Source organism: Chinchilla lanigera, unplaced genomic scaffold (genome assembly GCF_000276665.1).
Source record: "Chinchilla lanigera isolate Chin_1 unplaced genomic scaffold, ChiLan1.0 scaffold00139, whole genome shotgun sequence".
Lineage (NCBI taxonomy): Eukaryota > Metazoa > Chordata > Mammalia > Rodentia > Chinchillidae > Chinchilla > Chinchilla lanigera.
In genome coordinates this window covers 2,182,170-2,195,970 of record NW_004955540.1, presented here as the reverse complement: position 1 = coordinate 2,195,970, position 13,801 = coordinate 2,182,170, and the positions used below count along the sequence as shown (strand labels likewise).

Genomic DNA, 13,801 nt, shown 5'->3' with positions numbered 1-13,801 from the left:
AACTTCAGCCTCCTGAGTGCTGGGATTACAGGTGTGTGCCACCACGCCTGGCTTCAGTAGGGTTTTTTGTGTGTGTTTTAACGTTTCCAGCTGAAAATGCAAATAAAACTAAACTATATGTTACAGCTTTGTCTAGGTCCTTAAAACATAGCTTGGAATTTACATTTAGTTTTATAAATTACAAGCATTTTAAATTTACAGATCAATTCTAGTAAGCAGTTTCCAATAGTCTGAAATGGTGTATATTCATATTTATAAATCACATTCTGGAGCAAGTTTGAAAATGGTAACATTGAATTCACATATTCAAGGCTTTTTACGATAACATGTGAATGACACTGGCCCTGCTTTTAGGCCTATCAGATGCGCCCATCAATTATTTTCTTTGATGAGATCGATGGTCTGGCTCCAGTGCGGTCAAGCAGGCAAGATCAGATTCACAGGTAACACTTTTGGTGACACTTCCACCTTTTTCCTGTTTCAATAGCATCCATGTTATGTGAGAGAATGTTACATTGTGAACGAAACTACAAATAATGCCCCTTTTGGTACCAAAACCCTAGTACATAGTACGAAAAGAAAAGGTGACTCTATTTTGAGTGTTCGTGTATCCTACATGCAGCTTTAAAATCTTGCTTACGGAAGACTTAGTGATACAAAGAAGTGTCCGTGGGCCATTGAGGCCAGTGAGGTGGCCAGTGGCCAGGAGCAGGCTTTGCTGGGGAACAGGGCTGAGTATCCTCACACAAGTGCATAGCCAGCTGTTGTCAGTGACGCCCCTCCCGTTAACTGATGTGCAGAGACTGAGACTGGAGAAACAGGTCTCTGTGCTCAGGCTTTATATTCAGAATTATTTATTTATTTGTTTGTTTATTTATTAAGTATCAGGAATCTAACTCAGGACCTCAGGATTGCCAGGCAAGCACTTACACCGCTGAGCTGTATCCCTGGCCCCTATATTTAGAATTTTAAATACCTCAGGTGCTGCCGACTAATTTCATGTATTTTGAAGGTATTGCCTGGTTCAAACAAAATATGTTAGGAAATTATTACTTGTTTGAAATTCTAACACTAGCACCACCATCACCCACCCATGGAGCTTGAACCACTCAGGGCCTTACCTGCTGGGCAAGTGCTCTACCACTGAGCTACGTCCCTGGCTTTTTTTTTGTTTGTTTTTTTTGAAACAGGGCCTGGCTAAGTTGCCAGGTCATCAACTTGCAATCCTCATACCCCAGCCTCCCTAATTGGTGATATTACAGGTGCATACCACTGCTCCTGGTTTCACTTTTGCACATAAGGATGGGGAGACTATGACTTTTTCCCATGACTAGCTGCCTATCCAAGGGGACGCTTTCTAGAGCCACTGTCTCATCTTGAATCTAAATCACTTGAGGTCCAATTCAGCTTTAATTTTCCAGAGGTTCTTTTCAAATGGTCTCATGAATTACTTGACCCTAAAGCACATTTGCATACCTGTATATGTGGCAGTGTTATTTTATATTTAGGTACTGTAGATGAATAAGAAATAGTAATGTGATCTGGTGGATTTTGACTTGTCTGATCTTGACAAGTATTTACTATAATAACCTTGTTTACTTGATGAAAGATGACTTCACTTCTTAAGTTGAAATATCAAGTACCATGGCAAATGCTTTCGTCTGTGCATGTTAGTGATCACAGACTACTCACGTATGACACGTCATTACCAACCACACGTTGATACTGCATTGAGTGACCGTATAGACGTTAACTCAGAACCAAAAATATACCTCACTGTGTTAGTAGGGGAACATTAACAACACTGTCATCATCGCTCTGTAGTCAGGTAAATTGAGTACACTACTTACTGTATTTGGGGATTGTTCCTTAAAAATTGGAGGAATTTTTGCAGAAAATTACCATTTTAGCAAGAAGAAATATGCTACTTAAAATACATAAACACGTATTTAAGACAAACTTAGTAAGTTTTTTGCCAAAAGTTTAAATCCGACATTCTTGTTATTTTTTTGTAGAATTTAACAGATTAAAAATGATTAAATTGTATTCTATCTGCTGTATGATTCTACTATCTTATTGTTCATAATAAGTAATATTGTAGAGCAATGCCAAGAATGGGAATATCATTGGGAAATAAGACTTTCAGTCTAAGACGAGAAGGATGCAAATGTAAAACAAAGTTAAATTAAAACTCTAAAATACTTACTTTGAATTAGAAATAACAGAATGAACTGCAGATAAATTCTGTAAGGGAAATGTAATTCTTAATTGTGGACAGTAAAACAACCTGGAAGCAGTCACAGACCAGTTAACAGTTAAGTCCCTCGTCCCTGGCATGTGGTCTTTAAATGCTAGAACTTGAGAAAGGTGGCAGATTGCAGCAAAGAACTGGAAATGAGCGAGACGCCTGGAACATCCTGTGAGGCCAACAAACAGAAAATACAGGGCTCATGTAACAGTGCTAGGAAGTGCTCACATTCACCAAGGTGGGGCAGTCTGGGTGTCAGAAACAGGACAGTAGACTGAAACCTATCCAGCACAGAAATCTGTCGATGTTTAGTGATGGTTTTTTAAAAACCTTGTTGACCACCCTAGAGGTTTCTGAATCATTGGCTTGTGGCTCTGAAAATTGATGAAGTTAAAGAATCAAACATTTCCTCTTCCTGTGCTATGCAGAGCATAATTCAGGATAATTCAGTAGTTGATGAAGAAATGCAGTTCTTTATAGGAAAACCACATGTGAGAAACACAAATGGATTGTTACAAAATAGTAGGTCTAGCCCTGGGGTTTTAAACTATGGGTAATTTCTGCCCTGTACACACTCCCCACCCCCATCTTTCAGAGAACACGTCTGATGTCTGGCAACTTCTTACTTTGTTTTTGAGACAGGGACTCACTGTGTAGTTCAGGCTGGCCTTGAACTCACTATGTAGCATAGGCTGGCCTCAAAGCCACAATCATCCTCTTCCCAAGTGCTGAGATTACAGGCGTGTGCAAGCTCGCCTGGCCTGCCAATATTTTATATTGTCAAAACTGAAGGGGCTGATTATGACTGTCTAGCAGGTGTAGCTCAGAGATACTCTTCAACCATCCAACCCTGTACATGATAGCGTGTGATAGCAAATAATTTTGTGGCCCAAAATATAAATAGTTCTAAGGTTGAGAGACCTTGATCTGAGCAATAATTATTGTTGGCTGCTAAATGAAGATAGAAATGCTGATAAGGAAAATTTTTTTCTTTTTTTTTTTTTTTTTTTTTTTGGTACCAGGAATCAAACTCAGGATCTTGTGCTTGCTGGGCAGGTGCTGCAGCACTGAACTATATCCCTGGCCCCTAGCACCTTATTTTTTAAAAATGTTTTTATTGTTCCCTATTAATTTTATAGAATACTGGATTTTAGTATGCGTAATGTATTTTGATCATATTCATCCCCCTTTCTACCCTTTTAAATTGTCCTTCCCCTCATCCTTTCCTCTTGTCGAATAGCCTCGCTTCCCTTTTCACATCGTCTTTTGTAGGTGTCACAGGTTAGGAATATGTGATACTTTCCCTTCTTCAGTGTGTGGCTTATAATAGGCCCAGTTTCACCCATTTTCTTGCAGCTGACAAAATTTTGTTCTTCTCCGCTCTGTGATACTCCACTGTGTGTTTATATGCCACGTTTTCTTCATCCACAGTGGAGGTGGAGGTGGGTGGGTCTTGTGTCTGAGCCCCGTGGCACTGTGAATTGGGCCACATACATGGTTATATGAGTACAGTGAATCCCCGAATTACAGACTTCCAGTTGTGAACCTGCACAAGTGGACTGTGTAAGACTCAGTTTGCCAGACTTGGGAACAAATCTGCAATAGGAATATTCTCTTGGAACTTGCTCATAAGTCATGGACTTACTGTGTCCCTCTGGCAGCGATGGCGAACCTTTTAGAGACCAACCCCCTAAACTGCAACCCAAAACCCACTTAGTTATTGGAAAGTACCAACACTGCAATTAAACCTGAACATTGAGGTGTTAGTTTAGAAAAGACAACTCATACATTAACATCTTTTTTCTTAAAAGAAAAACAATAACAGAGCTTTCAATAATACAAACAGCTTTTTATTGAAAGGTAAAAGTAGGGGCTGGGGATTTAGCTCAGCGGCAAAGCGCCTGCCTGGCAAGCGCAAAGTCGTGAGTTCGGTTCCTGGTACCGGAGAAAAACCAAAAAAAAAAAAAAAAAAAAAAGAAAGGTAAAAGTTTGCATTTGAGGTGCTTTTGGACTATTAATGTGATCTTTGTGGTTGTGTGCACGCTGATAATTTCTCACACCCAGGCTCATACTTTGTTGCTTTGAGAACAACCCTGCAGCACTGCACTGAGGGAATCTGTTAGTCTGTTTCTTGAATCAGATTTGATACAGTTCTGAGGTGATAACAGCTGCTCACAAGCAGAAGATGATCCAAACAAAGCAAGAAAAGCAATCTCAAGTGCCTGCATTGACTTAAAATTATGTGGCAGAACATCCCAGGCTTTCAGGATTTTATTTTCTGAACTGCAACGGTGCTGTCCTTGTCCTCCCTTCATACCCTGTCTTCTCTATCTTCTCAGGTGTTGCACACAGGTTGTAGAATTTATTTTTCCACATAGAACTTTTTTGAAATTCCAATAGCTCCATTTCCAGATTTCTAAAATCTTAACTAGTTTAAGCAGGAAAGATCAAGTTTTTCATATTTGGCTGTATTTGGAGAAGAAAACACAGGGTTGTCTTCATACAGAACTGTAAAAATCTGTTACTAAAATTCTCCTTTGCAGCTGCTATAATGCTGGAAAATTCCTTGTAGATTTCCTGATGGCTTATGAAATTGTCTACTGCAAGTGTAGGACTTTCTAAATGCATTTTTAGATTTAGAAAATGTTCTAGCTGTCCACTTTTAAGGTCTCTTTCAAAAACCTGAGTTTTCTCTCAGTTTTGATATCACAAACATCTTTTCTGCCGTTTTCCCCACACCGTGTAGTTTTTTGTTCCGTACACTGAAGTGTAGTGTAAAATCTATAAAGATTAATGTCTCCTGCAGATACCTAAATGCCTTCTATGAAATACGCTGCTACAAATAGGTAAACCTGTATCTATTAAGCTTCTTGATCTATCAGTTTACCAAAAGATAGAAAGATGCAGGGACATGTTAAGTGACTGCATCAGGGAGCGATCACCCTACTCCAGAATGTGAGATGAAATTTTGTAAGACAACTCAGATTTTCACCAAGTAAATGGCATGCTGAGGGATAAAGGTGAAGACAGTGGGAATTGTTAACAGTGTGGGAGACAAATAACTAAATGTGATGTCCACCTTGTGTGAACATCCTAGTCTGACAAATAAAACATAAAGGACACTAGAGGGGCTGAGGGTGAAGCTCAGTGGTAACGTGCTTACCTAGCATGCTGGAAGCCCTGAGTGTGATCCCTAGCACCACATTACACAAACAAAGGCTGTTTTGAGACAATTTGGTTTTTTTGAAAAGAGGGTAATTATTATTATTTACTTTGGGGTGATGGTATTTTTTAAAAATCCCATATCAAATTTATGGATTAAATGTGTGAAGTTTGGGGATATTTTTGTTTGGTGATTTGAGGTTTTTTTTGTTTTTTTTTTTTGATACCGTAAATCAAACTCAGGACCTTGTGCTTGCCAGGCAGGCACTTGTCCCACTGAGCTATATCCTCTGCCCTGGTGATTTGTTTTTTTGAGACAGGGTGTTTCTATATAGTCCAGGCTGGCCTCAGACTCCTGGCCATCCTCCTGCCTCAGTCTCCTGAGTACTGGGATTACAGGCATGTGCCACCATGCCTGGCTGTGGTGTTTTTTATTTTTAAAGCAGTTGGGTGGAAATATACAAATTCTGATGAGTATTCAGCTGAATTGATGAAAACATAGAGATCAGTTTAATTAAAATCCAATTTTCCCATCACCAAGAGGTTGAAGCAGAAGCACCGCTTGTTTGACCCTTGCCTGGACAACTCTGGGCAGCTATGTCTCAGGGTAAGGGTCTGGGGAACAGCTCAGCGTGAAGGCTGTGGACCCAGTCCCAGCACCACCTCCACATTCAAAATCCTGTATTGTAACGTTTTGTGTATATTCTATTTCATGTTGGTGTTTTATGTTTAATACATGTGTAATGGTATATTTGATAATTTTTAAAACTGTCCCTTGTACATGCTCCTACTAGAAATATTTTGAGATTATATCCTTAAGTTCCTTTCGGAAATTATGCTTTATGACATCATTTCCAGGATTTATTTATTACACTCTAAAGATCATGTATGTTTTTTGTTATGAATTAACAGAAACACTTCTGTGTTCTACCTAGTATGTTATTTTACAGGTTTTTTTTTAATCCATTGAAAGTAACTAGCCAGGACTGGTGGTACACACCTGTAATCCCAGTGCTTGGGAGGCTGAGGCAGGAGGATTGCTTTGAGTTGAAGGCCAGCCTGGGCTATATAGTGAGTTCAGGACCAGCCTGAACTACATAGCAAGACCCTATCTCAAAAAAAAGAAGAAAAAACTAACTAGGTATTTGAGAAAATTTGTTCATATGTTTAATATAGTAAATCTGATTAAAAAAAGAAATCACGGGATGACATTATGTTCATAGTATTAATCTCTTCTCTCTTATTTTTGAATTTAGTTCTATTGTTTCCACTCTGCTAGCTCTTATGGATGGTTTGGACAGCAGAGGAGAAATTGTGGTCATCGGTGCTACCAACAGGTTGGATTCCATCGACCCTGCTTTACGAAGGCCTGGTCGCTTTGACAGAGAATTCCTTTTTAGCCTACCTGATAAAGATGTAAGAGTTTAATAACATCACTCAGATTTTGACAAAATATGTTACTTTTTATTATTAACAAGTCTTGATAGGATAAAAATTTGAAGATTCTTGAGTTTAGTATCAAGATCTAATCACGATAGCTCAAAGGGACTCCCATGAGGGTAATTTTTCTTTTCTGTAAGTACAATACTGCCTACCTCTTAGAATTCTTGCCATTTAAGCACAGCCTTTGGTTGTCAGTTTTGCTTCAGTGGCTTAAGGAGTAGTCAGTCTTCAGCCAATTCATTATTCTTGACTTTTTCCTGAACACCATCATATAATAATTTTAATCAATTACTTTAAAGCCACTTAAAGCTTTTCATAACCATGTAAGAAAATATAGGTAGAACTGTTAAAACTGTTTTTAAAATGTGTCAGAATGAACAATATTTCAGTAATTATTGCATTTTTTTCATGTGCTTGGGTGAAGAATGTAACCTGGGCATTATAAATGCAAATCTGTTTAACAACAAAAACTGAGTTCCTTGAACTCTTACAAATACCTCTTTTTCCTCTTTTGGACTATTTATATTTCTATTAATATCAAGTATTAATTACTTTAAAATTCCAGACAGTAGTTTATACTGAAATTATTCTAAGCTGGAGAGCACTTTATTATTATAGCTGTAAAAAAATTAAATTATTTTTATTCATAGGCTCGAAAAGAGATTCTGAAGATTCACACAAGGGACTGGAATCCCAGACCACTGGACATATTTCTAGAAGAAGTGGCAGAAAACTGTGTTGGTAAACATGGCTTTAAGCAGTTAAAAGATACAGTACATTCATTTCAAAATCAGAACAAGGTGTAATCCCGCAGAGTTTAAAGAAACACAGATTATGTGTGTTTCTCTTCTCTTGTGGCATGTTTTCGTCTTTAAAGTCCTATGTGTCAAATAGAGATACCTGGCACACTGGCCATTAGGAGAATTTGAGGGGAAAGTAGATAATAATGATAATTATTCTTATCCTTTGCAGAGTATTTATTTATGTTTTCCTGGTCACTGTGTTCAGCTTCCTTTGTGCATGTAATTTTCATATCAGTCCTGTGAGTGAGGTAGTGTTATCTCCAGCTTACGGAGGAAGAAATACTTGCGGAGCCTAAGTTAATTCTCCAAAGATCACATAGCTAATAAATGACAAACAATAATTACAACCTAGTATGATTTTTAAACCCTTGCCCTTAACCCCTAGGCTGTGCAGTACTTAGTGATCGCATACTGTATTTCACTCACTGATTGATTGATTGATTCATTCATTCATTCATTCATTCATTGCTGGCTATTACCACCATATAAGTTCATTGCATAAATGAGTTTTAGTTTTGTTACTCATAACTATTTTGCCATATCTGGGTAGGTTGATTTTTAACTTTTTTATCTGTGACCATTTTAGCAGACTTTTCAGGTTTTCTTTTGTTCGCTTTTTTTTTCCCCCTCCGTTTGCTTTGGATAGGCTACTGTGGTGCAGATATTAAGTCTATATGCGCTGAAGCTGCTTTATGTGCTCTGCGTCGACGTTACCCGCAGATCTATACTACTAGTGAGAAGCTGCAGTTGGATCTCTCTTCCATTAACATCTCCGCCAAGGATTTTGAGGTAGCGATGCAGAGGATGATACCCGCCTCGCAGAGAGCTGTGACGTCCCCTGGCCAGGCCCTGTCTGCCATCGTGAAGCCGCTCCTGCAAAGCACTGTGTGCAGGATCCTAGACGCACTGCAGAGGGTGTTCCCACATGCAGAAGTTGAAGCACACAGAGCGTTAGACTCAGGTACAAAACTTGAGTGAGCACTGAAAGCTAGTTTCCATAATTAGCATCACTATTTTTTATACATCCCAGAAATGTTTTTTTGTAGAAGAACCTGTTAAAAGTTTGTTTGTACTTTTCCTGAGAAGTTTGAAGGAACTTTACAAATTCACCTGTTTTAAATTTGGAATGTATTTTTTATTTTTAAAGAATTTCATGGAGATATGCTGATTTGCTAACTGAAGCTACCTGAAGCAAGCTCACTAATGTGTCCTGTTTTGTAGATATCTCCTGTCCTCTTCTGGAAAGCGACTTGGCGTACAGTGATGATGATGTTCCATCATTATATGAAAATGGACCTTCTCAAAAATCGTTTAATAAAGCAAAAGAAAATTTTAGTTTTCTTCATTTGAATAGGTATACTTTCTTTGCAAGCAAATCTTTTGGTGTCAGTTTCCCAAAATAAGTAAGATTTGTTTGATAGGATGACAGATGGCAACCAATCTTTTTTACCTAAGTTAAAGTATCACAAATATTTTGTTACAGTTCTCACAGTTTAAAAGTACTGTTCAAAATATGTGGTAGTCAGCTGTTACCAGAAATTATGAAACTGTGATTGGCTGGTCTTATAGGCTGGACTTACAGAGGCTTGTAATTAGTCAGTTGGGGCAAACATTTAAGCTTTTGGTTTTTTCTAATTAATTGATCATTCTTTCAGAAATGCTTGTTACCAACCCATGTCTTTTCGACCAAGAATGTTAATCGTGGGAGAACCAGGATTTGGGCAGGGCTCACATTTGGCACCAGCTGTCATCCACACTTTGGAAAAATTCACTGTCTATGCGCTGGATATTCCCGTTCTCTTTGGAGTCAGCGCTGCATCCCCTGAAGAAACATGTGCCCAGGTACTTCCTTGTTACCTAAACAGACAGCTGTAGGAGAAAGCTGTCTTCGAAAAACAAAAACTAGAATTACCTTATGACTTTCACATTGTGTTGGGGGGGGTGTTGTTTTTTGCGTTTCAATTTGTTTTTTTTGAGACAGGGTCTTGCTCTATAGTTCAGGCTGCCCCTGAGCTAACTATATGGTGGCCCAGGCTGGCCTCAAACTTAGAGCAGTCCTTCCTCAGCCTCCCAAATGCTGAGATTACGGTGTGTGCCAGGCTTTTGTTCTTTTGATTTCGAATTTCAGGTTAATCAAGTAGAGCTGTGTGTACTTGCTTGATCATTAAAGAGTATAGATTTAAATCTCAGAAATGCCACTTAATAGAGGAGTGGCCTTAGGAAAGTTTAGATCTCAGCCTTGTTTTCCTTATTTGAAAAATGGAGATGACAATAATACAGTTATTGTGAGAACTAAATGAGTCAAGTACTTAGAACAATGACCACTCGTTAGTAAGGTATTGGATACTCTGTGGGTTTTGTTGTTGCTATTTCTATATTTAATTTTCAGAATACAAAAGTATTTTATATTTGTATTTTTGTTTAGCTTTGCTACTTTCTTGAAGCGATTCTGTTTTCCTAAGAACGAGACTTTTGTAAAACACTTAGGGCGGGGGATACAGCTCGGTGGCACAAGTACCTGCCTGGCAAGCTCAAGGTCCTGGGTTCAATTCCTGGTACCAAAAAATAAAATAAAATGAAACACTTAAAAATGAAGTAGTGGGAATGGGGAGGAAACATTTTTAAAACTTTAGGGTTTTCTATGATAATTCTGGGAAGTGAAACATTGTTTCAGGCTACTCAAGTTAGCATTACTGATGTGCTTATTCTTCAACTGAGGGTGAGTTTGCTTGTTTGTTTTGTTTTCCCCATTTCTGGTAGGTGATCCGTGAAGCTAAAAGGACAGCACCAAGTATAGTTTATGTTCCACATATTCACTTGTGGTGGGAAGTAGTTGGACCAACACTCAAGGCCACATTCACCACATTATTACAGAATATTCCTTCATTTGCTCCAGTGCTACTGCTTGCAACTTCTGACAAGCCCCATTCTTCTCTGCCAGAAGAGGTAACATGTGGAAGAGGAATCTTTTTTTTTTTTTTTTTTTGGGTTTTTCTCCGGTACTGGGAACCGAACTCATGACCTTACGCTTTTGCCGCTGAGCTAAATCCCCAGCCCCTCGTGGTTTTTTTTTTTAAGGGAAAAAAAAATTTCAGAACAAGATAATAGAGTAACAGTGATCAGTACATTACATGTTGTCTTTAAATTAGTTATTCAGAGTATAAGATATAGGCATTTAATTGTACAAACAATATTAGCATAAACCTTTCGATGAATTAAGAAATTAGTAGTATAACTATCTTTAACTATCTTGTATGTATATATATTCCTTTATTTTCCCTCTTTCCTCCTCTCTCTCGTCCCAATTTCTCTTCCCTTTTGAACAGTTTGTTTCCATTTCCCAATATCTGTTGTACATTTTGGATCTTACTCTTTCAACTTCTCGCACTAGGAAAACAAAACAATGTTTACGCATGCAAGTCTGATCTCAGGTTGCATCCATTTACCTATAAAAGTTTCCAGGTTAATCCTTCTTTATGGCTGAGTAGTACTCCATTGTAGAAAAATACCACATCTTTTTTAACTATTCCTCAGTTGATGGGCATTTGGTTTGTTTCTAAGATCTAACTGTTACAAATTGTGCTGCTTTACATGGGTGCACATACATCACTGTAGTACAATGTTTTTAATTCTGAGAAGATACCCAGAAGGGGAATAGCTGGGTCAAATGGGACCTCTAATCCTAGTTTTTTGAGGAATCTTCACACTGATTTCTACAATGGTTGCACCAGTCTCCACTCCCACCAACAGTGGAGAAAGGTTCCATTTCTCCACATCTCTGCCAGCATTTGTTATGGGTTGATTTCTTGATAATAGCCATTTTTTCCAGGGTGAGATGGAATCTCAGTGTTTTAATTTGCATCTCTCAAATGACCAGTGATGTTGAACATTTTTTCATATATTTATTTGCTGTTTGTGCTTCTTCATCAGAAAAATATGTATTCATCTCAGATGCCCATTTTTTAATTGGTCTTTAAATTTAGGAGGCTTGATTTTTTTTTTTTTTTTTTTTTTTTTAATTTATACAGTCTCCATAGTAATCCTTTGTCTGAGGAACAGCTGGCAAACATTTTTTCCCACCTTGTGAGTTGTCTTTTCACTCTATTGGTGGTTTCCCTTGCTGTGCAAAAGCTTTTTAATAAGAGATCCCAGTTGATGATCATTTGTGATAATTCCTGTGCAATCAGGGTTTTCTTATAAAGTCTCTGCCTACACCAGTGTCTTTAAGAGTTTTACTTATTCTGTCTTCCAGTAGATGTTTCAGTGTTAATGTTTAGATCTTTGATCCATTTTGAATTTAGTGCATGGTAAAAGATACAGGTTTAGTTTTAATCTTCAGCATGTGCAAAGCCAGTTTTCCCAGCATCATTTATTAAAGAGGCTGTCTCTGTTCCAGTGAATGTGTTCGGCACATTGTCAAAAATTAGGTGGCTGAGTGTGTCTGGAGTTGTTTCTGCATCTTGTAGTCTGTTCCACTGATCTTCAGGATTTTTTTTTTGCCAGTATCATGCTGTTTTTATCACAGTAGCCAGGCTTCTCTGGCCCTTTTATGAGACAGTTCATTCCGTCCCAGAGGTTCTAGCATTAGTGGCCTAGCATTCGGGATTGCATTTCACCGTGAGTTACAGCAGTCACCTTAGGGGATGGGAGAGCCTGCAAGGCAGAAAGGGCAAAAAAGCATCGTGTAAACGTTGGACCACACGAGAAGTGGATTTATTTCAAGTGATGTCCCTAAGCACAGTGGCAATGCTGGGAAAGGTCTCAAGCTTTGTTGTGAAATACCTTTGCAGGCCTGTTATGCCTTCAGTTTTTCGTGGTGTGTGTGTGTTAAAGTACACCTAACAGAACTCGCCGTGCTCGCCGTAGCCAAGCCTGCCGTCCCGTCCCACTGAGCGCATTGGGTGCACTCGTCGTGTTGAGTGTTGTCACCCCTGCACGTCCCAGACCTCGCTCATCCCAGACCTCATTCACCCCAGACCCCACTCAATCTGACATAGAGACTCTGTCCCTGTTAACCAGTTTATACCGAAGAAGCCAGATTTTTTAATTTTTCATGAAATTTACATGTGTTACTTAGAAAAGCTCAAGGAGCAAGAATTTGAAGAAAACACATTGCATTATGTTCCATGGTTCCAGAACTGGGTCACTGTGCCTTTAGGGATTAATGACAACTCCCTGCTCCTTCCTTCCCTAGCCCTGGTAACTCCTCTCTCACTGTCTGACTGCAGGGCTTTATTCTAGTTGCTGCTGCAAGAGGAATATGAAACCGTCCTTTGTTTCTGGCTCAGTGTTCCTCCGTGCTGTGTCCCGTGTCCAAACTGTGTTCCTCTTTAGGCCGAGTCCTTTTCCGGTGTGTGTGTACCAGCTTGTGCACTGAGCTGGGGATGCACGTTGGACTGCGCTCCCTCTTGCTGTTGTGCATAATGCTGTTGTCATTTATACACGCATCCCTTGGAATTTTTGCTTTCATGGAATTGTTGAATCACATAGTAATTTTGTTTCACTTCTTAGAACATGTCGCACTGTTTTCAGCAAATGTACCATTTTATTCATTTATTTTTACTTTTTAATTAAGTTTATTGGTACATTTTAGATATGAATAATGATTGAATTGATCACAGGGAGTTTGTACCTGTACATGATACATCTTGATTGTTTTCCCCTCATCCCCCTGCCCTCCTTCCAACCCTTCTTCCCCTCCCTATTTACAGAAGCTTTGTTCCCATTTTTTCCTTCTCTTCCTTCCTTCCTTCCTTCCTTCCTTCCTTCCTTCCTTCATTCCCACTTCCTCCTCTTTAGTTCCCCTTCCCATTTGAACATTTTCCCTCTATTTCACAGTATCCATTATACATTTTGGTCCTTATATACATTTTTTGGTTTCTTACACCAGAGACACTATTTTAAAATATTGTACCCACACACACACAAATGAGGTTTGTGGGAACAAGGTCAGTTTAAGAAAAAAAAAACCTTTAATGCTGTAATAATGCCATTTGAATTGTAACGCCACCATTAAAACCACCCAACACCAACCAACAGAGACACACAGTGGCATGAGTGCCGTTCCTTAGGGATTGAGTTCCCAGGATATATCCAGTAATGTTGCAGTTCTGTTTTTTGTTTTGTTTTGCCTTTTCTGGAGACA

At 38.8% G+C, this 13,801-nt stretch overlaps 1 protein-coding gene across 2 annotated transcripts in view; it reads left to right on the top strand.

Moving 5' to 3' along the window:
• The window catches only part of Atad2 (ATPase family, AAA domain containing 2), a 61,370-nt gene that overhangs the window by 32,107 nt on the left and 15,462 nt on the right, over nucleotides 1–13,801 (top strand). The window contains exons 13-19 of one of the 2 annotated variants that reach the window (XM_005410928.2): nucleotides 355–443; nucleotides 6,667–6,826; nucleotides 7,504–7,594; nucleotides 8,303–8,617; nucleotides 8,878–9,010; nucleotides 9,312–9,498; nucleotides 10,417–10,602. In XM_005410928.2, coding sequence (XP_005410985.1) covers nucleotides 355–443; nucleotides 6,667–6,826; nucleotides 7,504–7,594; nucleotides 8,303–8,617; nucleotides 8,878–9,010; nucleotides 9,312–9,498; nucleotides 10,417–10,602 — 1,161 coding nt within the window. The remainder of the gene's footprint in view (nucleotides 1–354; nucleotides 444–6,666; nucleotides 6,827–7,503; nucleotides 7,595–8,302; nucleotides 8,618–8,877; nucleotides 9,011–9,311; nucleotides 9,499–10,416; nucleotides 10,603–13,801) is intronic. The other variant, XM_013507927.1, reaches the window with a different exon arrangement.